Source organism: Strigops habroptila, chromosome 8 (assembly GCF_004027225.2).
Source record: "Strigops habroptila isolate Jane chromosome 8, bStrHab1.2.pri, whole genome shotgun sequence".
Taxonomy (NCBI): domain Eukaryota; kingdom Metazoa; phylum Chordata; class Aves; order Psittaciformes; family Psittacidae; genus Strigops; species Strigops habroptila.
In genome coordinates this window covers 3279473-3306367 of record NC_044284.2, presented here as the reverse complement: position 1 = coordinate 3306367, position 26895 = coordinate 3279473, and the positions used below count along the sequence as shown (strand labels likewise).

Here is a 26895-nt window from a genome sequence, read left to right as displayed (position 1 = left end):
ATTTTATTACATTAAAATGCTTGAGGTTAGGACACGTTAATTCGGAGCATTAGTCACGCCAAGGTGGAAAGTTATATGGGAAGCAGATTAGCTAGGAGACATAGGAGCAGCCCTTGCAGGGCTTGAGAGGTCTCAGCTGAATTGTTGGCTCCTCCACAACGTTCTTTTGCATAGGTGTGGGCAATTCACCTATCCCAACATCCTTGCTGTATCTGCAGACACTGCATTCCTGGTTTAGGAGTGCAATGATAAATCCAATCTTGCTGTTATCCTAATGTGAATCAACATCAAAACACCTTAGTGGGCATACCCACCAGGTCAAGGCCCTGCTCCTCGAACTTGTTCCTGTTTGCCGTACCCGATGGCTGGCAGCAACGTTCTTGCTGCTGTCAGAAATGGGAGTCCAGCAGGGCCATTCCCTGCCCTGCACGGGGCATCCCTGCTGAAGTGCCTGCAGGCCCACAGCGTAGCGGGGCAAGGGGCGGGCAGTCACACAGGCAGCAGGAAGGATTGGAAGATGCAGTGTCTCAAGACAGATAAATCCCGCCTGTGTCTCAGTGCCTTACATCTGATACAGCACTCCAGTACCAGGCTTCTTAACAAACACATTGCAAAGGGTAAGAGGCCTCTATGCAACACTATCTGGTAACAATCAGATATTATGGCAGCCACATGCCAAAACTGCTTACCAATACAGACTTCCTTTTGATCTGCAGCACTACTGGTTTATTTGCCAATAAAAATATTTATGTGTTAATAATACTAACACACCTCTTACACCAAGTTATCTACAAAGAACAAGCATCTATACTGCTCCCAGGTAGGAAAAGAAAGCTCTTACCTGATGGAGACACTATTCTGTACTGGATAGATGATGATGATGACAGATGCCCAGAGACGAGTAGAAAGACAAGAAGTGCAAGATGCAGGAATTCACCTCCTCCTTCTACGTTACTCTACTCGCTTCACACGTGCAGGGTAGAACATCTGTCTCTGATGAGTGACTGTGGGGAAATTACTTAAACTTCTCAGTTACGTTCTATGTCATCTGACAGACTGGAAAATCATCATTCCTAAAACCAGACACCAGCATTCCACAACTAACCTTGCTCCTGCCTTTCGATAGGAAAGTCTTCACCCAGCAGCCAGCTTTGCCCATCACCTGCATCTTCTTCATAGAAACTTGAGACATGAACAAATGTTAATAAATCTTATTACTTGATGCATTAATAGACAGCTGATGTATCGGCAGTTGAAGCCTAGAAACCAATCTGCAGAACCCCAAGAAACACTCCTAATCTGGGAGCATTCAGAGAACAGAATCCTATCAGTTACAGAAGCGATGTGGGTGGGGTTTTGCCCCAGCTTTGGGCAGGTGAAGAATTTGGCTTTCTTTTTCATCTATATTGCTCAAACACTGTTTCTCAAAAATCTTGTAAGACTTTGTTGCTGACCTGCATTTTATGGCAGCAACATCACATGAAAACCAGCTATTTATTCCTTGGGAGTTCCCCCTGCCCCCACCTGATTTGGGAAGAACAGCAGTATAGGGGTTTTTATGATTTATAGGGAAAGAGGAAACCACCCTGGGCAAAAAGTCTACAGTCAGCAGAAGCAGCACTTTGTCTTCAAAGACTCAGACAGAAGGCTCCCAAATGATTAATGTTCCTAACTCACATTTTTCTTGCAGATGTGATTACAGAAGAGAATATGAAGAGGAAACGATTTTAAAAGAATATTGTTAGAAATGTATTTTCATAACAAGGAACAACAGAAAACAACTACAAACTCAGATGCCAAACTGTTGATGGATGTTAATACCTTGGCACCAAAACTCGATACCCCGCTTTCCTAGAAAGTTACTGATACTTGCTCAACCTGAAAAGAACAACCCATGAACAAGTCATTAGATAGCTACAAATTAACATAAATACCTACATTCAGGCTCCGCATTTGAAAAACTGACAAATACTGTTATCACAACACTTAGTTTGCATTGCTTTTAGCTATGGAATATCGCAGACACCAAGAGATTTTGGAATATCCCATATGGCTGCGATACACAGGTCCCCATTTCCTAGTCTTCTGCACTATCTTTGGAACTAGACAATAAGACTTTCAGTTATCAATCATTATTTGAATGTGGATAAACAAAAGGAGATTGGCACAGGGGAGAGTTTATCAACGCAGCTATAGAGAAAAGCACATTCTTTGGGATTTTGAACACATCTTCACTTGTTTGAGAAAATACAAGAAATGGGTTTAAATCAGCACACATAAGCAGAGATAAAACGATGAAGTAAGCTTGAACAACCATCTCAATATCTATGATAAACCACGACATGAGGGCTTCTCCCTCCTTTCTCAGTCACAAGGAATGTGCCTTGGATTGTCTTGGAAAACACTGTTCTTGAAGGAGAAATAAGCTTTAATATCAGGATCTTTCATTACAGAAAATTGGTTTCTCTTTTTAAATTGGTTTCCTACGTACTCAAACAGAATAAAACCAAAACTGGACTGCTCGACAGATGCTGAGAAGCCATTTCAGATATGCAAGGAAGATGGGTTTTGAAAGTGCGTTCGAGTGTCTGCCTGGGCATGCTTTGCTCCCTCTGACTACTGACAAGGGTTTTGAACTTGGCTTCCAAAGCCGCCTTCCAACCTTTTTGGCTTTGTAATTCACTCCCCATTTATCTCAGTATGATCAAGCGATGAGAGCTATAACTATATATGTGTAGACACACACGCACACATACATATGCAAGAGGACATTCCTGGATGGGTGAGCTGGGGAGGAGGGAGTATGGAACCAAAGTTACACATGAGCCTGCTGCAAAGCTGTAGTTAATAAAACCTGTTGACTGCAGCCTGATTCTCATCTTGTCCTGCACAAAGATGTAAAAAACCCAGATGAAGTGACTGTCAGATACATCAGGCATCCAAACCGCTGCATGCACAGTCAGTAGCGTGCACAAGCTAACTCAGTACAACACGTGAGCGCTACCTCTGACGCGCAGGATAGGGACCTCTATTGCCACCAGAGGCTCAAAGGTGATCCTGAGTAAACACCAACTTTGATAAACTCCATATTGGAGCATGATCTCATGTCCTACAACAATACCTGCAAGATAAGACTTGTCCTTTGGAAGGCTTGTGAAGGAATGAAGCCTATTGCACTATCTCACAGAGCCAGCTGAGAGAAGGGAGAGGCTGAACACAGATGTCACACTCTCACACATTTTTCCATACACTTGGTAGGGGGGAAACCAAAAGCACTGACAAAGAATGTTTGCTGGGATGTAGGGGCACTGATACTTTCCTGTTTTGCTCTGTATCTAAGGGGAAAATTCCCTGTTTGTCTTAAGAAAAACAAACCAAAACAAATCCTTTGTTGAAAAGTTTTGTGGAAAAACAATGTTTATAGCAATTACTACTACAAGTAAACCTCAGGTTTCCAACCATCTCTCCAACGTAGCCTTTAGTATTAACAGATGGCTGGTTGGAATCTGCCTGAGCCAGTGAACTCATTCTGAATGGACACCAAAAAAAGGGCACAATTTTTGCTTCACATAATCTGAGCAGAAGGTGCTTTCTCCCAGCCTTCTATCATGTAATTACCAACTATTTCATCTTCAAGAAGGAAGGACCCCAAATGCAGAGCAACCAAGCCTTCCAGTCAATGTAACCTGCTTTTCCAGATCTATAGCTCAGCTATAAATAGTACTGGAGCAAAGTGCTCGCAGCAGGTATTTGGGCTGGGGTTACAAGTAGGAGACATTTCATTTGTTAGTGTACAGGCCCTGCTTATAGTATCAGTGGCCTTGATGGCTGCAATTTTGAGTTTCTTAGTTCAGTCAAGGGAAGGCACTGAAGATCCCAAGCAGATAATAAGGCCAAAGATAGCTGTCATAGCTGTTGATTTAAGGAATTACTGCAATCTCACACAGTGAGATATTTCTGCCTGCACTTTTCTCTGTGCTCTTTACACAACGCATACGTACCTTTTCGTACTGCATCGACTGCGTTATGCATTTGCCTGTATATTCACTCATCAGAGACTGCAGTGGGGCAGTCCTGACAGAGCCAGCCTGTAACTGCACAAGGCCCTAGCAGTTAAGCATTCCTCCTCCCCTTGCCAATTCTCCAAGTCACGCAACATTTTAAAAGTTATTAAATTCTAAATAAAGGGGATTAAGGATGCCAAATGCTATTCTGTGCTAAAAATGGCAATCGATATTTGTCAAGACAATAATGTCTTTAGGGCCAGAATACCATTATTCTCTAGACTACGTTTTTTTCTTTCTTTGGTAAAGAGACAGTTCATCATATTTTCCAGTAACCGCTGCATCAAACCCAGAGCTCTGGTTGAGTTAGAGCATTTAAATTATCTTACCAAATTAGGCATGTTTCTCAAAATAGAACACTGCTTTTCCTTATTAATATTGCATTTCTGTTTGAAATACAATGCTTTTCTAGTTGGAAAGCACAGATGAGTTCATATCAATAGGAGGGTGAAACAACAGACGCATATGTACACCAAGGTAGTGAACCATTTGTTAAAGCATTACAGGAAGGCGATACCTGCATAAATCGAACTATAACCACAATTCCCATGAATCACCATTTTAATCTATTTTGTTCCAAGATTTACTTTTTTCCCCCCAATAAGATGATGGGTAGTTGTTCTTTGTGCAATTATTTTGACAGTCATGTTTATTATGAGAAGTTGATGTCTGTGTGCAGCAAATCTGAGAGTGGATTCAGGACCAGCCTTGTAAACGTGCAGAAAACGGGCAGAGAATGTTTATCACGGTGTTTTCCATTTTTATGAGGATGCAGTTGGTTATTATGACAAGGTGAAAGGTCTCAAAGCCTTCATTTTTAGGCCACAGGTGTTCTTTGTAGAGGGTTTTTTTTTAATAAAGAGTATTATTAGTCCTTTAAATGAGCTCTTACTGAAAGTTACCACATCTGCGTTATGTGGTAATGAAGCCGGGGGAGGTCATAGCAGGGGACTTGTGCTTGAAGAAAACATCTGGACATTGCTTTGACATTCACTAGCAACTTCTTGTATTTTATTAAGAAGTAAGGAAATTATACTGAAATCAAATGCAAGATTCAAACAATAAATAAAATGAAAATACAGGACCTGGAAAAAAAAAAAAATAGTCTAGCTTTGAACAAAAAACCCCTTTCCCTTCTTTCATTCCCCTCCCATCAACTCTGGCTGATGAGATTAATACCCAGTGCAAATGGCAGCATCAGTTAAAAACCTGTTCAACCAGTATTTAACACAGATGTGTAACACTACCATCATTCTGCCTTTCACAAGAGAAGCTACTGTCATTTTAAACACTTTCTGCATTAGAACTTTCTTCGGCCTTTTTCCCCCCCTCATTTTGTTTACTACATCATTTCAGAAAGAGGTGCAGCAACCTTAGGAAGTCCTGTACCTTTATATAGGCAATTTTTATCTCCACTTCCCCCTGGCTGATTTAAGCAGAGAAGCTTTGTTTCCTGTGCACAATTACACCTATCCCTTCCACTGATGGACGGAAGGAAAAGTCTACTTTCAACAAAAGGGGGATTTGAAAGCCATCAAAATCCTCAAGTGGAAGTTCCTGAGTAACTGTATGATGGTTCTTAATCATCAAGGCTGACAACTAAGTATTTAGGAACTACTGCATTAAGAAGCTTGGTTGGGCTAGATGACTGTCCAGCTCCATCCTGCACTCAGCTAGGAATGTTTACTGGGCAATGGTTACAGTATGCACCTCAACTGCACACTGTACCCATGCTCACTATAGTTTCTTGGGTTAAGTGCTTGCTTACAAATGCAAATGGAGTTTATCTTCTACTCAAGTTCTTACACCACATTCATCACTGTAACTGAGCATCTTCCAGTGCCACAGTAAGCGGTCAGGCCATTCTCTCCCTCAGGCAGGGAAGCACCTATGTACCGATGCACTGGTTTAATGCCACTTCTCTATTCTTACAAATCTTGAGTTTAATATTAAGACCTTTTCACTGACACTTTCAGCACAGTGACCCTCTGCAAATCTATTACATTTCTAGCCAGAAAGCCTGTAAGTACATTTGGTTATAGCTATGTGAAATCATTACAGACAAGCTACATTCCGGCTCACCCCAAAATCACAATAGCTGCAAACGAAGTTCACAGTACTGCATAACAACGTCTTCTAGGGGGAAAAAGAAAAGCATTTAATGTGAATGTGACATGCAAATATTAAGACAGGACACCAGACTTCTTTTCTTTCCCCTTCCCATTGGGTGTTTTATTTTATAGCATTTGCATTAGGTAATCAACTGAAACACTTCAACAACAGAAAGCTGGCAGCATAGTAAGGAAAAAATGGAGATTATTTCTCAAACAGCTGTGACAAAATGGTTTCAAGTTGGAATAGTATTGCACAAACGAATCAATTTACGGAAGGGTGAGTGGGAGCGAGCATCTTCAACATGGATTGTGAGGAAAAAAGGCACTATTCAGCTGTGTGTGTGTTTAAAAAGAAACAAGTCATGACGCACAATCCATGTTTCTCAAAATTACATTCAGTACTGCTTTAGAAATGCTCACAAACCTGTCTCTCTTTACAGAAGCTACAGAAAGCTGCTGATGTAAATATCAGACAGTACAAGTGTATGAACATTTATAATTATGCTCCAGAAAAGTCTCAGGAAGAGGGCTCTTTCTATAAATACTGCTGCAAAGGTTACAGAGTTGCATAGGCTTACAGTAAAGGAAGCATCCATCCAACTAAGCAGCCTTACAGTTTCCTTAAGTTTAATCTCTAGTAGTCATAAAATATGCTCTAATTCTGAAGAGCTAAATTGGCAGTGCACTTGAATCAGGCCTTTCCACTGACCGCTTGAGCAGCGCAGTTCAGACAGGGTCATCCACACACCTTTTTGTCATATACATGTTCAGCAACACCAGCTAAGCTCAATAAACAATTTCAACAGAATTCTAAAAGAAAATAACTGAATTTTCCCCAATATAAAATAGAACTGTTCTGAGACCATAAATAAGCAAATGTTTATTCCTGGAAAGTAAAAATAGCCACGTATCTTCGGAAAAACTAAGTACCCAGAAAAGGCATTTCAAATGACCAGGGTGGGCTGCTTCTTCCTCTCCCATACTGTATAGCTATAAATTTTCATGCCTGTTTGAAAATGAGGCTATGATCAGCGTACCACTAGTAGAGAGACTGCTTGAAAATCAACTCAGAGCAAGCAGGAATGTGCACATAGGACACTCTGCACCCTAGCCTTGTGTCTGCCTATAGATGCACTAGTAAGAGTGAAGTTCTTGCTGCACGGCTGCAGAATTATTATGGGAAGGAGCTAAAACCACTGTTGCTCTCCTATCAGCACGGCCCGGTGTATCACCAGTGCTCCGGGCGTGCTGTGAGTATGGCTATGTAACTGCCAGCGCAGCTGGGCCTCGTGCCATTATGCTGACATCAAGAGTTTCAACAGGGCTCCAGTTCAGCACAAAATCTGGGTGTTAATCTTGTACAAAAAGTACAGAACACTGTAACAAAACCTACTCTAAACTATAGCGAGATGAGCATTTCAGCACCTTTCAAACGAACTTAGCCCTGCAAAAAGCCAATCTCCTGTGCAGAGACTACAGTGACTTCAGTTAAAAGATACATTTTTAGGAGGCTGCATAGTAAGTTTACCTATCGTACAACCTGCAACAACAAAAATCCATGTATTGCTGCTTTTCACTGTAAGTCATTAAGGGAAAGTACACAAGATAAATTCTGTTTATGTACTGTAAAACATTTTTAATACCAACAACTTGGATTGTTTCCATTTCCAAATAGAAGATGAATAAAGCAGGTTATTAAAAATCTGTAAAGCTTCTTTTCCTAAACTGTCTTTTAGGAAATCCAAGTTTGATAGTTTTCAATTCAAAGGATTCTAAAAAGTTCACAGTTGACTTAACAGTTGCTCTAGATATAAAAGTAGACAGTCTTGATTCCTTCTGTGTTCCACAGACAGTAACATCTTCAGAGTACATCTGGAATGAAACCTCCCAGTTCTAGCTAGCATTTTTACAAAATATCCCTAAAATTCTTGCTTGTCTCAACCCTGCCAGTTCACAGCAAAGGACAGGAAGAGATATCTGCTTAAATAAAATGTGTTTTCTTACATGACCTATGAAAAATATATTGCTCATTTAAAAGTAAAAAAAATTGCATTGTTCTATTGTTTTCTGTTATTGTTCTTACTGAAGACTCATAATTAAGAAAATCTAAATCCTGGAAGGAAAAAGAAATTAAAGACAACTTTTTAAATGGCTTACAGAATAGAAGAGGTTTCTGTAGAGCCTACTGAAATCAGCAGAAGGTTTGCCTATTGTTTTCTTGTCAATCCAGAAGCATTTGTCTACATACCTATTTCATTACTTAGATGAATATTTTATGTTTTCACTTACTAAACTCTTCTGCTCTCTTACAGGTGCTCTTCTGAATATTCTGAAGGAGACTCAAGAAGGTAAACTGATCCGAATTACTCTGAAGGAGAAAAAAGATAGTCAAAAGAAAATCTATCGTAAAACTATCAGTGAGTGAATAATCTTTCCTGGGATTATAAATATTCTTTTTATTTCCAAAAAGTTACTGCTTTGTTATGGACAGTTTTAGATCTCCATTAGCTACTTCTTACGTATGACTCCTCAGTTCCTTTCTTTAGCTAGGAAACATGTCTTCATGTGTGAAAACATCCTATTCCCAAACACACTGGCATTATTAATGACATCAATAGACAAGAACTAGAACAGGAAATCTTATGCATGGTTCATGCTATATAAATCGTAAGGTATCAGGAGGAGCTTCCCTGATTATTTGGGAAGAACAAAGAGATCTATTTTTAAAAATCAAAGGGAAAAATCCAAGAAAACAAAGAAAATGCAAGATGTACCTGATAGTCTCTCCCTATCCTCTCTGTAATCGGGCTGTTGCTTTTGGCTGCAGACATTCAGTCCACAGAACATTTTCCATTTCCTTTGTTTTCATTACAAGAACAAGCTGGTTAAAGAAACTCTACTTGGTAATTTTAAACTAAGCCTTCAGCATCATCCCTTAGGAATTTAAACCTTTACCACCATTCCTTACTTTGTCTCCTCGGTGCCTTCCCCCATCAAACTGTGTGGAAAGCACTTCAAGAATAGGCAGGTGTAAGATGTGTAAATACTCAGATCTTTAAGAAAGTTCAATAGGAAACAAATTCTTGTAGCTCTCCACTGCCATTTGCTCTAATGCAGTGGCCCCAAACATCTGTTCTCCAATTGCAATTTACTTCATCTACCAGGTGTTTCACACTGTTAATAATGGCAACTCACAGATTTACAATAGTCACATAAGGCAGTTACACAAATACAGTTATGTCAATCAAGTTCACTGCATCTTTCCCAACCAGACTACACATGACATTTTTCTTCTTGTCTTCTTACCATAATAAAAGGATGAAGACTACATTTCTGCAAAGAGAATCCCTGGACAACATTCTGGTATTGAAGTCAGAGAGGTCACTGAGGTGCATTTCAGCAATGTCCAACAGTTAACTCAACCACGAAGTAGATGTGATGTTTTTCACTTCACACGTAACAGAACTGGTGCAAAAACCCCACTTTAAACTAGTTACTTTAAACCTTTTGGTCCAAATACATAAAATAAGCAGTATTTACAGCATTTTACTCCTTTTGTATATGCAATGCTTTAAAACACGTTATAAAGCACCTTAGTAAAAATATTCTACAGATAAAAGTATCGAAGTAGTAGGAAAACCCTAACCATACCACAGCTCACTAATGGAGTCATAATATGGATTCACCAATACCTCAGTTTACAATTATTACAAAGAATCCATGGAGAAACTTAATACTGAATTTACGATTTTTATACCACTGTGTAAGGATCAACCAGATCTGCAGACAATACCATCTCTCTTCATAGTTTTCCCAACCTCAGCCAGTGGTGGTGGGGATAAAGAAACCAAACCCAAAACTGCTCCGATTCTTTAACTTTTTACAATATTAATGTGGAAATGATGTTTTAACACCAATGATCGTCATTTTTAAAGAAAACCACATAGATAAATATGGGCAATTGCAGCAGCATTTCTCAGCAGAACTTGATTCACCATCCCAATTAATATCATGTGACATGATTCACAAAAACAAAGCACAGATGTCAACCAGTTATTAACACTATTGTGTGCAACCAAATTTCCATGTTGAAAGCTGGGAAAAATTATTTCCTCTGCACAGAAGTATAAATGAAAAGAAATTGCTCTGAAAATTAAAAAGAGCATCAACAGAAGCATTTTTTTGTTTGGATATATTTTCAACTAGAACTGCTGTGTATTAATTGCTCCGAATTAAAAGTGTAGATTTCTTCAGGTAAAGGATATTAACTCCCACTGAAAGTATTAGATAAAAGAAATGAAGCCTTTGCTTCTGGATTACCAACATAGTTAGCCAGTATCCAATGCCCTGGAGGTGATCCACAGCCCACTTTTCCCAGATCTATAAGGAAACGTCTTGAAGGTCTACAAGCAATCTAGTTTCCATGGCTGAGGACTAAGATGACAATGTGACCAAAGATTTAGGTCCATCGATCTAACTGTACAGTGTTGTTCTTAGTTTGATTTCGGGTAAATCTTTTCATAGAAAAAGTTTTGAGCCAGAATATACAATTCTCCATCTTTTTCCCGAACTGCATGTGCTCTGACAAACTGAAACTGCTCCAGTGCAAATTCATAGAACTCATTCTCCATTTTCCAGATTTCAGACTGTTGTAGCTTGGCAATAGTTTCTTTTGTGGGAAGTTTTTTCTCAGTTGTTTTCCTAAGATGAGACTTCTTTCCTAAATGCAAAACGAAAGCAGGAACTTCACTTTAAGGTTCATGGATTAAAAAATGTTTACAGTCCTTTTATTTACAGAGTTTTATACTCTCAGCATGTTGATAAACTGCATTAGAAGCGACAGAATTTAATCCAGAATTTATTAACATAACATGCAGGGTTGGAAAATTGCAGTCTCTCTCACTAAATGTTAATGAATTTTGCATCAGTTCTTTCAATTCTTCCTCCCTACTCTAATAAACCCAGGGAATGAACACTTCATTTAAGGAACAAGATTACTTCACATAATGTACTTGGAGCAAGATTGGTCTTTCAAAATTAATTATTTAGATGTTAATCTGATATCAACTGTTGAGAATTTTAAAGGCTGCAGAGCAAGAGACTTCTCACATGAGACAAAGATGACCAAAACGATGACAGCATTTTCCCTAAGAACTGCTATCTGCTGCTTTGTAATAAACTTTTTAATACTACACATCTAGACCCTACACATCAGATCCTTTTCTCCCTCTCTTTGCAGATAGAAGCCCTGCCTAAGATGGACCTTTTCCTCATGCTAAGTTGCACAGCCAGCTCCAAGAAACCAAGCTACTAGCTATATGACAAATGGCTTACTATGACCCTGGGAAGGCAACACGTACTTGGGCCTTTTTCTCCCTTGGGCCTTTTTGCACAGCCAACGAGGTTGCATCAAGCACAGGCTTGTGTAAGGCAAGAAGATACTTGAGCTGCCCTCAAACATTTGTACTAGGAGTCTTTGAAACATGTAGGAACATCAGCCAACTGAGAGGCAAACCTGGCAGAGATTCAAAACTATTCATCTAAGTCTAAAGAATTCACATTAAAAAAAAAAAGGGATAAGAGGATGAAAAAAATCCATGGAATCCTTGGAAACCAACCATTTAAATAATTTAAATACCTGTCCGGTACAGTTCTGTGGCACCCCTGAAGAACCGGGGCAAAGCTGCCTCCAATAACATGATAAAGTCTTCAAGCTCTTCAGTAACTCCTACTAGGAAGTATTCATTAATCAGATTGTATTTGGCTTGTTCCAAAGCCCATCTGCTTCCCACATTCCTAAAATGACAGAGAACAATTACAGCAAGTTCTGATGTCAGCCAACAATCCTTGGTCCCTAGATGGAGATTATTCTGTAACAGGACATTTGCATAGGAAAGGGAAGGCTCACTTCAAGTTGTAACCATTCCTCACTTTATTTCCCTTTGCAGTTTCTCTCATCTGAGTTCTTACCTAGAAATTTGACTCCTCTAGTTATTTTGATTAATAACTCAATTACAAAAAAAACCCACATGTGTATAGGGTTCCTGTCTCCGTTAATGCAATATTTGGAGGATCTACATTTCTCACGTCAATATTCAGTCTCCACTTTACCATTAGATACCAGAAATGGCTCTGGTAAGAACACATCTTCCCCTTTTGTATCCTACAAGCATAACTCTGAACTAGAAAGTCATTGCACTTAATGGGGGGACTTCCCTACTGAGCAACAGACAGAAATAAAACTGACATTGTTGTCCTCCTTTTACAGCTCTAGACAGGGTGAAAAGACAGGTTCAGAGTTCTTTCCTTTTCTGGTTCTCCACCTGGCCCCGGTGTAGGTAGGTCTGACCAACAGGCACTGAAAAAGAAGCTCTGAATGACCACGTGCTTTGCTTATGTTTGGATGAAGAATAGCTTTAACAAATAATTGCCCTTGATTTCACTCAGAATCCTTCAAATAACTTTTTTTCCCCTGTAGTTTGCCTTTAGTTTAGTGTTTTAAAGCCTGTGCCATTGTTATAAATCACGCTATATTGACAGATGGACACTATTTGCTTTTGGTTTTGTTTCTTCTAAGTAACATTGACTACTGGGTGTCTGGTAAAGGTTTAAGAAGATAAATTTCTCCTGATCTCAATTATTTTGTTCTCCCCAGAAACTCTAGGAGCTTGAACAAAGTATCTCCATTCAGAAAGATGGATATTGTAGCCTGACAGAAGAGAAAAATGTCAAGACTCCAAATCTACAAAAATTATTGTTAAAATGGGAAACATCTGTTCTCCCTCCTAGCACTGCTGATACAGTAAACTAACACATTGCTTGTTTCAAGAACTGCAAGACTGTTACACCAAAACACATCTTCAAAAGAAAATACAATACTAAAGTGCCTGCTGCTCCACTCTGCCCAGCCCTTAACACTTTCTCCAACTGTGTTAAGAGATTCAGATTTGTTAAAGTTTAGCTTTTAGCACCGATACACTTGACTAACAATTTAAGCTACATTTCTCTCCCTACCAGCATTCGGAGCTGTGGCCACAGAAGAACGGAATTTGAAGCCAAAGTTTCTCTGGAGCACAGTCTGAACCTCCAGCTGCCACACATTCATCAAAGGTCTGGAACAAAGACAAAATTGAGCTGAGCTTTAAAATCTAGTATGTGTAACCCACATCTCAACCTGGTTAGTGGCTAAACGTAGTGGGGACAAAAAAACACAAGATACGATGTGAACGAAGAGAAAACAGTAAATTTTCAAGCTTTGCTTTCAGAGTGTTATTAGGAGAACCTATTCATCTCAATTAAAATAGTACCTGGGTACTCTAGAGTTAAAGCTAATTAACAGTTTGATCTTACCTTCATTTGATACACCTTTGATACAACCTTGATAAAGGCTGAATGTCAAACAAGCAAAACCAGTCAGTAAGTGTTAATATCATTTTTTTTCCCCTTACAAAATACGTCACTAAAGCTACAGCATCAATTGCCATCAGGATTTGTGTGATACTGGAAACAGCTGGATCTTTATATGATAGAACACTGTGCATTTTGTGTTGTAGATTAAAGAGTGTTCTATTCCATTTTAAATATGACAAATAACTGCCATTTCAGGGGCCAATTTATTTTTGGCAAATACAGCCTTGCTCTATGTGGACAGACAGCTGTAGCAACACAGAGATTCAACTGCAGTAATACAGTTACAATGAGAACTCCATTAGCATTGGAAAGAATTGGTAAAGACTTTGCCCAGTCACCACAAAGTAAGTATTTACGATATTTCTATTTCTAAGCAAGGCGTAAGACATGTATCTAGGAAAGATTAAGAAATTATTTAATAACAAATAAGTGATCACATAGACAACTTTTTAGACTGTTTCTTCTGTTCTGTTTCTGTTCAAAACAACTGTGTACAAATATATGTGCCTAATTATTTGGTGTTAGAACAAGGACAATGCCTTTTGCTTCTATTTTGAGGTGAAGATCCTGAGATAATCTGAAAAAATATACTGATACCAGGCTAAAGCAGGGATTAACCTGTGGTGCCTAGGTCCACATTGCACTTTGGGTTTAGAATAGCTCGTACATGTCACACATCACAGATAAAAATGCAGCTTCACTAGGAAAACAAGACATGGGTATGCTTTCTTTAGCATAGCTCTCTGGAGAAATTCTGCACTGATCTATCATGGGTACTTTATAACAGCAACATTACTTAAGAACTAAATTGTTTAAATGCACCTCCTAACTTATGAGTGTATATACTAAATATGAACTAGCATCTGTCAAAAGAAAAGACTCCTTTGCTTATACCTGCAGGTTACTTTATAGTTAATACACAAAAAAGTAAGTAAGTGATTTTCTAAGTAAGATTAAACAGGACACACCTCCTTCCCCACTTCTTCTTACATACTTATCTCAACTACTTCACCAGAGATTTTATTATAAGAAATACTTGTCTTTACAGACTCTGTTCTTGAAGCCAAGCTATCATCTGTAACATTGGAAGCACGGGATATAGAAAGAAGATGAAGAACTCTTCCACACAAATGTGGTATGGACTGGCAGGGGGCGAGGGTGTAAAGTACATTGAGGTTCCTTCCCATTTAATAAAGGAACAATTGACTTCCATTAGGAAGACTGAAGTTTTGACGTTCTCTACTTTTCATTTGAAGAGCCCTTAGTGAATCCCCTATAGCACAGATTAGGATAGATATCAGTATTACATACACTGCAATTGGGCCAATCCATTTTTGAGCTTAATGAATTTTACACCTAATGTATGTAAAACTGACACTGTCTATATATGTACAGTTTTCTTGGAAACACCATGGAAAACCAGGATCCTAAAACTTGGCATAGCAAATCAGTTTCACTTCATACAAACCAGAGATGCTTACAGGACAAGTTAAAGCTGTATGGCAACAACTAAGTTTCAGACCTAAAAAAAGTGGTATGATAGTGACAATATGAAAATAAAACGCATCTTTAATAGAAAACCATAAAATTATTACTGCAGTGCATTGCAAACATTATAAATAGGAATGCATTTCAACTTCTTCCAGAAATCAGAGCTTACAGTGCAGTCCACCAAGCATTAAGGATTTTGCCTTAATGTTTCCCAGTAACCACCTAAGAAGGCTGTTTGGATTCTAATTCAAAGCTAAAACCATGCTGTTAATACTTAGTAAAAAGAGTGAAATTTAAGTGCTATAAACAGCTTGGACTTCGTAGCATGGTCAGCTTTCCAACTCACTGATCTCCACCAGCAAGGAATTCCACTGACCAACTCATACTTCTCATGAACAGGAAGAGAGCAGGTTACAAAAGATTAGATTCTCTCTCTTTTTAGAAATGCCTTTATGACACTGTATTACCAAATCATCTCTGTAACCAGTTCTATGAAGATACATTTTTTTTTAAGCTTAATGTCAATTCGGTTTGCTTGAAGCTTTCCTCTATCTATGCTATAGGATGTCGGGACAAACTGAACAGCAGGAGCTGAAGATGGCGCCAAACCCTAAATAACAGAGGAGCATTTAGTCATCAAGTGGAAAGACAAGAGGAATGCTCCGTTCCCCATATTTTAAATATGCTGTTTGGACGTGGGGGGCGCACACAAAATGAATAGTCACATTTCTTAGTTATGCTGTACATGGATTAAGCTGTATTCAGTGTGATTTTTGATGAGTTATTTTTTCAAAGTCTCTCGGTATTCACACATTCTACACTAAATTGTCAACATTACAGAAAAAACCCAATCAGTTTACTAAAATATTGTCACTGACATTTTAAAAAGTGCCTCTGTAAAGTACAAAAGCCCCTTCCATTTACTAAAAACTTCCACACTGTTCTAACTACAGTTTTATAAACGATATTCACACACTTAATTCCCCGCTTTTCTTTTTGATTTACAAAAAGTCCAAAGCAACACGCTCCAACAAATGTCTTCCTGCAAACCATGACAGTGGATGTATAAGTTCCTTCTGGAATAAATATATTATGAAGTCTGAATCATGTTGTCATTCTGAAACTGTGTTAGTAAACAAGGTTTGAATATACTAACCTGAACTACTCCTATAGCCACCTACGACAGATGGAGGAAGTATAGAAATCTATGATTAAAACTCCATAGTTTGCAAGAAGACTCTTTACACAATTCCATTGCAACATTTACTTTTCTTGAAGTTGCTAGTTATTAAAAAATATCAGTGAAAAATGTCCTTCAACATTCAACAAGAAGAGATGCAGAATTCTTACACAAGAGGATAAGCTTAACTCCACACTTACAACTCTGGGTACCTGAAAACATTTACAATTGTATTTAATTTGTTTAATAAATTGTACCATAAAGTGAATTTATAAGGTTACATAGAATGTTACACTTAACATACTTAATGTTCCACTCTGGCCTAGTACAGACAGGAAGGGGAGAATACAACTTACAAAGCCACCATTGCCAAGGCTGATACAAGAAATACTCAGCTTCTATCAGGACATTTTTTAAATGCTTTTTACATTAACTTTGGTAAGAAAACATATATAATGAAGTGTATTTTACCTTTTTATCCCCCTGTTTTCGCCTCCGTAGCCCTGGTCTGTAATCATCTCCAAAGCGCAGGAAGTAATAATAAGAAACTAGTCGTTCTATAGGATCCCTTATGACATTTATGTAAATTGGTTTCTTTTTGACACCAAATCTAAAGTAAAAGAGGAAAAAAATGTCTTTTAAAGGCCAAGTCAGAGCTTCTCATTTAATACTTAAAGCCTGTCTCTATTGATACAACTGAAATCTACATACAGAGAAGACGACGGTGAGAAGAAGTTTAATGATTGCTTCCTCTCATCATTATCTGGTGTGTTACGTGGATGTGAAAGTCAGTTCCATTTCAGTTGTCCTGGGACTGTGATTTATTTATTTTTTTTAAGAGAAGCAAACGAACCTTAAATATCCTCACACAATAGATACTAAAATGTTTATACAACATCCTGGCTCTAAAAATGCCTTAATTAGTCTAGCAGCCACCTACGTGTTTATAATAAGCATAAAGAAGTTTGATATTGATTTCCTGCCCTCCTGAACTGTGCTATGCAACGCTGCAAGTGGTTTTCTTGGCAGGTCTCCAGTTGTCAGACATGATTTGTAACAGAAGGCAGGCAGAGCTCAGAGCCCATCCATTACCTGGGTTGCATCCATATGGCTATGCTTATTAAATAGAAGCCTAAGATAGTATCTGTAACTATATTAACTTCTCTATCTGAAGATATAACATTTTTCCTTATACATTTACCTTAAGCAACTTTTGATTTACTGTGGTACAAACAGGAAGCCTGATGAAATGAGGTGGTAAGCTCATAGGACACAGGAGAAAGATTTAAACCACCAAAATGGTTTTGTGCAAATGCTACCTTTCAATGATCTACATTCAAGGCAGCTTTTACGATGCATTTCTCAGTTTTATTTTCTTTTCCATTTGAGACATCACTGTGGCAAATAAACACGGTATCCAAACATTAAAGAGGTTATATCACAAAGGGAATGTGTGTCAGGTGCGGTACCATTATGTTCAAACGGTACTCTGTAAATTATAATACCAGATACTGCTCACGTGAGGAATCTTAAGTTGCAAAGCTGAAGAACAGAAACACAGAATAAGCAGCAGAGAAGAAGTTAGGAAACCCCCCCCCAATTAAAAGGCCAGCAATACAGATATGGAAATTGTTAAAGGCTACAGAAGAGCAATTGATTCTTCAGATGTTACCAGCAGAGTACCAATGCACTGGACTGCAGCAGTTAAAGGTGGCATTGCTGACATCTGTCTGTATGCCAGCTCTTACTCCCCAAAGTCTGCAAAATAGGAGTGTGTGCATCAAAATGGTTCAAAGTCCAGACTTTGAACCTCACTGCACCTCCTTCAGTGCAGTGAGACATGAAGTGAGACATGACCTGTGAAGTGCATGAGGCATGCCCGTGTGTCCCCTTCTACAGCCTCTACTGCAAGTGCTGGAGAAGGCTGTAACAAACCATTTTAATCTAGCAGCATCTCAACCAATAACACGTTTCTGTGGGTTAAATGAAGGTGTCAATGCCCTTGGAAATGTTTGTGCTGGATTGTACGTTCAAATAGATTTGCACATGACCTTGCAAAACTAGCATCAGTTAGGATAATATAAGGTACTTACTACTATAGCTTTATTAATAATTATAATGATTTTGTAATTGCATTGTCAAAGAACTTTGTTCTTCCGCACCAGTTTACCAGAGAAAAAAGGGAAGGGGGGGGGGGGGGAACAGGAATTAAGAGAAAGAGGAAAACAAATTTAAACTTGTATTACTGCAATTTCTGCATGGATGGGTTATGATAACCTGTCCTCAATACTGCGAGTCATTGATTGAATGCAGTACTTTCAGCTTCAGCATATTTTAAGAGGTTCTCCTGATACCTGACCGTGGACCCAAATCTGACATCTGCGTATAAGCAAACATCAACTTATCGGAAATACTCTACACTTCTCAACTGCAAGAATGTTCACTACAAGAACACACCTCACAGCCTTAAAAGTGTGAGCCTTGCCAAGCACAGCCAAAGTATTCAAGATATTATTCAAGATATATTGAGAAAGCAAGCTGTTGTGGGGGGAAAAATAAATCATTTAGGGGAAAGGATAACAAACAACAAGCACAAGGGTAACACAGTCCTAGAGGGAAGATGTAGATGAGAGAAATCTGTGAAATTAATGTTTTCTAGATGTAAAATAATTATTTTCATTCTAAATGTTTGAGTATCTGAAAATCTTTTCAGCTTTATGAAGTGAGCAATGTATAGAATCATAGAATGGTTTGGGCTTGAAAGGACCTTAAGATCACCCAGTTCCAACCCCCTGCCATGGGCAGGGACACCTCACACTAAACCATGTCGCCCAAGGCTCTGTCCAACCTGGCCTTGAAATAAAATAACATTCATTTGTTCCAGAAAGCTGTTATTCAGTCCAAGGGTGTATTAATGTTGCAGCATTTTAACGTTAAAAAGGCAGAAAAGCAGATAATGAAAGTTGATACATTTTATTTTATTGCATGAGTTGCAATTAAGACTTCTTGCCTGTTATTTTTTGTAAACTTCAAGCTTTTTCTTGGTGCCATTGGTAATACCCAGCTGCTACTGTAGCTTTTAGCATTTCCTATTATATAATATACTGTACTGAGAACCTCTGAAGCTTCCACTTCCCCTTCTCATTCTTTGTAATCAAAAGCTAGAATTAAAAATCAGTGTACATAACAGAACAATTAAAAGCAATGACTAAACAAAAGAAGTTCTTACGTACTAAAAATCTCTTTTCATTAAATAAATCATAGAATAGTTATGGTTGGAAAGGACCTTAAGATCATCTAGTTCCAACCCCCTGCCATGGGCAGGGACACCTCACACTAGATCATGTCAGCCAAGACTCTGTCCAACCTGGCCTTGAACACCGCCAGGGATGGAGCATGTACCACTTCCTTGTGCAATGTGTTCCAGACACCACCCTCACATTAAAGAACTTCTTCCTTAGATCTAACCTGAACTTCCCCTGTTTCAGTTTGAACCCATCACCCCTTGTCCTGTCGCTCCAGTCCCTGATGCAGAGCCCCTCTCCAGCATCCTTGTAGCCCCCTTCAGACACTGGAAGCTGCTCTGAGGTCTCCACGCAGCTTCTCTTCTCCAGGCTGAACAGCCCCAACTTTCTCAGCCTGTCTTCATACATAAATGTTTTAATACACCGAAACATAACATGACTGAGGCTTGACCACCAGCAGGAGGTGAAAGCACTGGTTACCATTGGTTGTGCAGCCAAATATGCTGAGATCTGAAAATTCCACTTTCAATTTTAAATGATTTTCTGCATGCTGCAAGTGCAAAATGAAGCACTGCCAACTAAGCATCTTAAGCAAAACTGACTTGCTAGTTCAAGGAGAGGCTTCACACGACTGAGGATCACTCCTTTAGATCCATTTGAAAAATAAGACAAGAAACACATGGAAGTGTGAATACAAATGTGATCCTGAACCTTTGAAGTCACTGGGAGGATTTTTACCCCATTTTCTTTTAAATTAATTTTAGAAGCAGCAGGATTTAACTCCAGAAGAATTATTTCAATGCTTTTTACGGCAAGTCAAAATACTATAGGCCAGAAAACTGCTTTAAAAATATAACTTGTAATATTTTGATACAGTATATATGGACACTCTGATAAAGAACTACATAACTTAAGAGGCAGGTGGTATTACTTGTTATATGAAACACACTTGAAAACAAGTATTTTAAACTTCCCAGAATGGGAAGCAATCCTCAGGCAGAACTGCCAGTGTTCTAGAGAAAAGCCAGGATTTTCAGTAAAACAAGCCTGTAATTCACACAAGGAATACTAAACGTAGAATATAAATAGTTTTGAAATGAGACTCGGCTACATTTTACCATGCAAAAAGACAAGAGAAAACTGTGAAAATCAAACCCAAATATTGCTCATCACAGGAATTTCAGCGTGTGAATGCTTCAAACCTCAGTTGTCACTGCCATCACTAGAGGGCACTAATACCCCAGCTGCATCCAAGCAACCTAAACTACTGTGCTACTCAACAGATAAATCCAAGGGTAACATACTTGGCAAAGTCCAAATAAGATATATGGCCATGGTAAAATCCTGGTTTCATTTCCTTCCAGGAAGTCACATTCTTCACAAACCGGACCTGTAAAAATAGACAGCAGAAAATGTTTCTGTACAGCTGGAACACATGGAGTTTCCCCACGCATGGTGCCCTCTGGTTTGTAAGTAAAATCTTATAATGCATTAGGAAAAAAAAAAGTCTATTTTGAATATTACCAAAGAATTTATGCCACCTAAAATAGACTTTTCTTCAGGCATACAGATGACTCTGTTTATATCGTCACAATTCAACGATCACAAAGTAAACCAAAGCAGAATACAGCAATCAGAAAGGCAATTCAAGAAAAGCTTCCACAAACGCAAGACAAACATTTCATTTTTGTCAGTCCATTTTATTTGTAATTGCAAAGGAATGCGGAATTCCTCCAGCAAAAAGTAGAAATGCAAGTACACCTTTGATGGAATTGTCTGATCTGCATTTAGTCCCTTCAATAAAAGTGTACCAGATTTACAAGCATGTTCTTCGACCGATTTTACTGGAACAAGAAACAAATCTGATGGTTCATTTGCTCCCCCATCTCAGAATGCAATGCATGAGTAATCCAAAAATTATATAAAGGTATAGAGTGTAAATTAGATCTATAGCTTACCATTTTGAATTGTTACCTTAAGCCTAACATTTCAGTGAAGCTTCCCATGTTAAAGCATGAAGTAGCCCTTCAGCAAGGGCTGATAAAGCAGTTATGGGCAAACTTCACAAAAATAGGAACAGCTTTCCACTTCAAAGAACAAAATAAGGTACACACCCCAAACCAGAAAGGATGATCACATTAAGTGGGACACGCAAATCCTGCAATAGCTTGGCTTTATTAGATGAACAAAGTATTTTAACATCAAAGCATTTAACTCTGAAAGTTATTTCAAAACTAGTCAATTGGATAATAAAGAAAAGATGATAAACTTGTGCTGCCTGAGCTGTCTGACAATGATATGCCACTTGGGAAGCTGCAAATGAGAAGATAGCATTCCCTGCTATCTTTTCTGTTATACAGTGACAGAGATAACCACAAAGATGCTGAGGTGAGACAAGAGAGTCAAAAAGGGAAAGTTTGAGAGCTCAAGACAACGCACTAACATTCTGTATGGTCTAATGGATGAGAGTGTCCTGGAACATGATACTTACTCTTTATTATAACCAACCAATTGAGGATTTTAAAAGGCAAGACTGGCCTGCTTCTGTGTCTTCAAATGTGCAAAACTCGCAGTCTAGGACTTAAGAGGTTGATAGAACTTGCTTATTTCATCAAACACTGGCTCTTGGACTCTCAGGTAACAGAAATGTGTATTACTTTTTAATAACAGGCAGCATTCATTTTTTCAATGTACAAGTTTCACAGCCTGTGGCATTTCACAATTTAAACCATAGACTGCACATGAAAATTGTGGCAAATCTAGCTGAAAAGCACTGCACAATGTTATACAATTGTGTTTCATAAACTGCATTGGCTTTTCTGTCTCATTTTGTCCACAGCACAAACTGATATATACCTATGAGACTTGGAATTCAGTTGATCTACCTTTACTGCTACTGAAACAAACCACGCTTTCATTGACTGTACCTTTTAAAGATGAATGACAGGATATTTTCAGTGGAGACCTTCAGCTATGAATACTTCTATACCTGGGAAAGAAGTTTCCTAAATGCAAATTATTTATTGTCCTCCCTTCCATCACCTCCAAGCCCCAAAGTGTCACGGTTTCTAATAGACTAGGACTAGACACAGGGAAATGTTAAGTGCAAAGACCCAAGGGTCAGTTCTGTCTTAGATCCCCGTGCCACCATCTAACATCAAACCTAAGATCTTCCAGTAATAGTTAAAAAGATCCTTTACTGTCTTTGTCATATAATGTTGTTATCTGCTAAGTGAAAGCATTTTTATGAACACAGGATGGATGTTACAGCCTTTTATTAACTTCCAACAGCAGACAAGCTAAGAGGCAGCTAGGAAGGTTTTGTAAGACAGCTGTGACATTTTTGTCTGCCTTAAGATGGACCAACACCACACTGTGCCCCTGAGAATACCAGTTTTTAACCAGCCTGCAGGCAAGAGACTCCCCCCAACCCCGTCTGCAGCATTTCAAAAATCAGAATTGTTCCAGGTCACAGATAGCCTAGTAAGTCTGGATTCACACATTTTAGGGCAGAGATGAATATTGCTTGCTGCTTCATCCTGTTAAATATGATCAATTTTACCTTCTTTTCAGGGCTTAACAGATAGTGGAGCTTTCAAGAGACTGAGCAAGCTTCTCCATCTGAACCGTACTGAATAAAATGTGAGGTTATTTTAAAAGTTCAGATAGACGTGAATGGAATTCCTGGGAAGTTGTTTCATGGGGCTTTTATATAATCGGCTCCAAAGTTGCTTCACAGCCTTTAGTAAGTGAGAAATCAGCTGAGCTCCACTGAATTAAAAAGCCAGATCAAATGTACTCTGGAGGCATAAGATGTCCTGAAAGGTAAGTTAAATACATTCAGTTTCTAGGACGATAAGAATTTAAAACGAGTCCCAGTGAGCCAAAAGGGAAAATATAAAATCAACCAGCACACTTGGTCTGAGCAAAAAATCCTGGGAAATCTGTGTGTGCAGACCAAAGTGATGGGGGAAGCTGTCATCTCTGTCCACTGCTTCCATCAGTCTCTCTTCTCTATGGTCTGAATAAAACATACACACCCTCTGCCACCAAAAGGTGCTATGGTCAGTACCCTGTGGCCTGGTATCACATGGACTTCTGGATACCAAAAAAGGCCCCAGCTTTTCATGTCATTATATTCTAGTTTTGTTTGTCGATTGCTGAATAACTGACTTGAAATTACAAATAACTGGGGGATGAATATCACCAGCACAGCGTGGTGAGGACACAGGAGGATTTTCCACTCAAGTATGACTTAAGACCAACAGACAGTGTTCCCATTAGAAGAAATCTCAGATTCAGATTTCAAGACCAAGCATGAACTGAATGAGAATCCCTCTGCAGGAAGGCACTAGTAGCTTAGTTATCCAAATTGTCATATAAGCTAGCTCTAAATCAGAAGTTTAGGAACACTGGAAACAGGCTAGCAGCACACCTTTGTCTGCATGCCATAAGAAACCACATGCAAGCTCAAGGCAAAGGCATCTCAGAAGCAATATTGTGAGATGGTGAAAAGACAGAGTTCACCCATTCAGCTGTGGTGCAGCCAGGCATGAACATGTTACAGCCTTGCATGCACAGCTCTTTCTCAGTTGAAAGTACTGAAACACAGAGGGGTCACAAGAAGGCTCAGGGGGTGCAATAAAGGCTGAATAGATTAGGCTTTAAAATCCCTATTTTCACAATCTGTGAAAGTCCAGGGGTGTGGAATATAGAGATGGTGGGAACTCCTTGCAACCTTGGGGGTTGGACTGGATGACCCCTTCCAACCCAAACCATTGTGTGATTCTGCAACTGGCACAAGTACAGCAGTGGACACTAGTGCCCACTGGGCCATGTAACTCCAAGAGAAAAAACTCTTGAAGGTTCAGGAGCACACAAGAGTACTTCCACTTCTAACAGTTGCTGCAACCTTCTCCTTGTTTCACTTCTGACAGCCCTTGTCAGAAGTGGAACTAAAGTCAGTATGAGTGTGCTATCCTCTGAGAGGCCACTGCTTTAGAATACATTTGGAAGCAAGATTATACATTTTGCAGGTTGCTCCTTTGAGAAAAATGGAGAGAGAAACTGCAGGAGAAAAAAGAACGAGGAACAGAAAACAGCAAGCTGAGGGAGCTAAATGCTGGATAATTGTACCAGGGCTTTTCTATGTTCACAACAGCAGTACAGAGAATGTGCTCTTACACCCCCTTTTCTAATACTATATCAAGAATATGTGCTGCCAGACAGAACAGTAACTTCATTTTAAATGTTTTGGATGACAATTTCACCATGTAACAAAAAGGCTAAACTTTGTGTGGCTGGTATGCCATCCAGCGAGCCATAACACAGGCGTACTTACAGCCACAAAAAGTACCAGTATTGAAACATGCAGGCAACAAAATCCAACAGAACACTACTCCGATTTAATGAAAGCCAAGTGGTTTTGTTACAGACCACGCAGGTCAGAATGCAACATGGGCAACATGGCACTCAGTTTGCTGCAAAGAAAAGGCCCAACCTGTGGAAAGAGGGGCAGTTCCCAGGATCCTGCTGTCAGAGAAGCTGCAAAAGAAAAGAGGGCTTGCTGGGACAAGTTCCACCTGAAATTAAAATGGATGTGTTAGGGACTCTACCTGGATTATCTCAAATCAGATACAGATTGTATCTGGAGTGGACTTTAAACAGGGGTTTTTGCAGATTGCATTCAACAAGTAGGGGCTTCACATATGGAAGGAGAACTTAAAATCTGTCTAAATACGGATCTAGAGCAGTTTGGAAAAAGAACAGCAGAAGTAGTGCATAATGGAGGGCTCAGTATTTTACAAATCTATGTCAGGCCCAAGACAATCTTCACCTTGCTCAGGGAGATTTGCTTTAACAAACAGTATCACTGATCAAACAATTCTGTCTCTGTATGTCTGTGTATTTTACTACTGGTGTATATACACCTAATACACTCAAGTGAGCTATATTGATGAAGGTGGCACGTATCTCATACAAAACCAAGCCCACAAAGAGTAAATCTCACCAGCTACTTGCCATCTCCAGAATTCTGCTTTATCACTTATAATGGCAAGTTGCTATCTCGATATACTACAGCTAAACAAATACTTCTTCTTCTTTGAACAACTAAGCAACACGTAAAGTTTTTCACTGTCAGCATCTCCAAGTTAATGGCTACCAAAGAAGAGGAGTAACAATTGTCTAATTAAACAACATAATTTACCACCTTGGACAATGGCACGCTATCAAATGAAGGTAGGACTGCCAGTATTGCATACATGCCCAGCACTGATGGATTTTCATTTTTTAATAGATAATAAGATAATTATAATATTCTCTCTGATATTAGAGGGAAAATGAGGAGGAGACTTTCTGTTAGACAAAACTAAGCCGGTAAAGACCAAATTTGATTTGAATTAAATTCAAACAGAAGTAGAAATTCAAGGCAAGGTTGCCTATGTTTAATTTATACCACCGGTGACTAGCTTTCCTGCCCTTCAGGACAGACCCCTACATTTCAAAGAGACACCTTGACAGAAGCAGAACTTGTGCTTGGAAGTGCAGCACTAGGTGTGACTGACTTGAGTATGATTTTTAATTAACAGATATAGGCTTGATAAACCTTTTGAAAAACCACTCTGCTGTTAGTGCACAAGTCTTTCTTGTTCTATGCAGTAGATGAGACTGTGGGGCTGGCTACCAGATTTACTCTTGGTAATCTCAGTAACCATCTATGACCATATCAACCTTCATATGTAGGAAAAGATTTCACAACATCAGAAACCCAACAATAACACAACCCTACTATCACAAAAGAGGTTCCCAGTCCTGCCTCAAGTACATTCAATGTCCCCTGCACACAGATCCCTACCCCAAGCTTTCTCCAACAGAGAGAACTGAAAGTGGAAGGCCCGTTGCCATCTGCTTCCCCTTGCCCCACTCCAGCAGCTGTGCTGAGCTGCTTCTGCCTGTAAGCACGCACTTCAAGGAGCTGGAAGCCTCAGTGCTGACATGCTGCAATGCAGAACAGCTCCTGCCTCTGCTGCATATCAACTTCAGATCATCGGCATACAACCGGTCGCACATTCCTGAGAGTTTGGAAACCTTTGTTTTACAGGCAGGGCTGATGGCACAGTGATGTGTCAGACCTCTGACCTGGGTTCCCTGCATGTGCACTCACCATGAATAAAACAAGATTACTTAAAAAAAATGAAACAAAAACCCCCTACTCCCTCAGCATACCCCACCCTAAGAAGAACAGCACTGATCCTTCATCGTCGTTTTTAATACTCATCATCTGGTGCAGTGATAGCCATGATCATTTCTAGCCTGGGACTACACTGATTTTAGTGAGAGCTTTAAGTGAATGCAAAGTGACCCATCCTTTAGAATGCAAGTTATTTACA

The 26895-nt window shown here is 39.2% G+C and overlaps 1 protein-coding gene across 1 annotated transcript in view; it reads right to left on the bottom strand.

Annotated features, from left to right (window-relative positions):
* Nucleotides 1-6266: 6266 nt before the first annotated feature.
* HS2ST1 (heparan sulfate 2-O-sulfotransferase 1) overlaps nucleotides 6267-26895 on the bottom strand; it is an 83567-nt gene continuing 62938 nt past the window's right edge. Inside the window, exons 3-7 of the mRNA XM_030496339.1 lie at nucleotides 20809-20894; nucleotides 16731-16869; nucleotides 13193-13290; nucleotides 11817-11974; nucleotides 6267-10898 (exon numbers count right to left, since the gene is read on the bottom strand). Of these exons, the coding sequence (XP_030352199.1) occupies nucleotides 10672-10898; nucleotides 11817-11974; nucleotides 13193-13290; nucleotides 16731-16869; nucleotides 20809-20894 (708 nt within the window). The 3' untranslated portion in view covers nucleotides 6267-10671. The remainder of the gene's footprint in view (nucleotides 10899-11816; nucleotides 11975-13192; nucleotides 13291-16730; nucleotides 16870-20808; nucleotides 20895-26895) is intronic.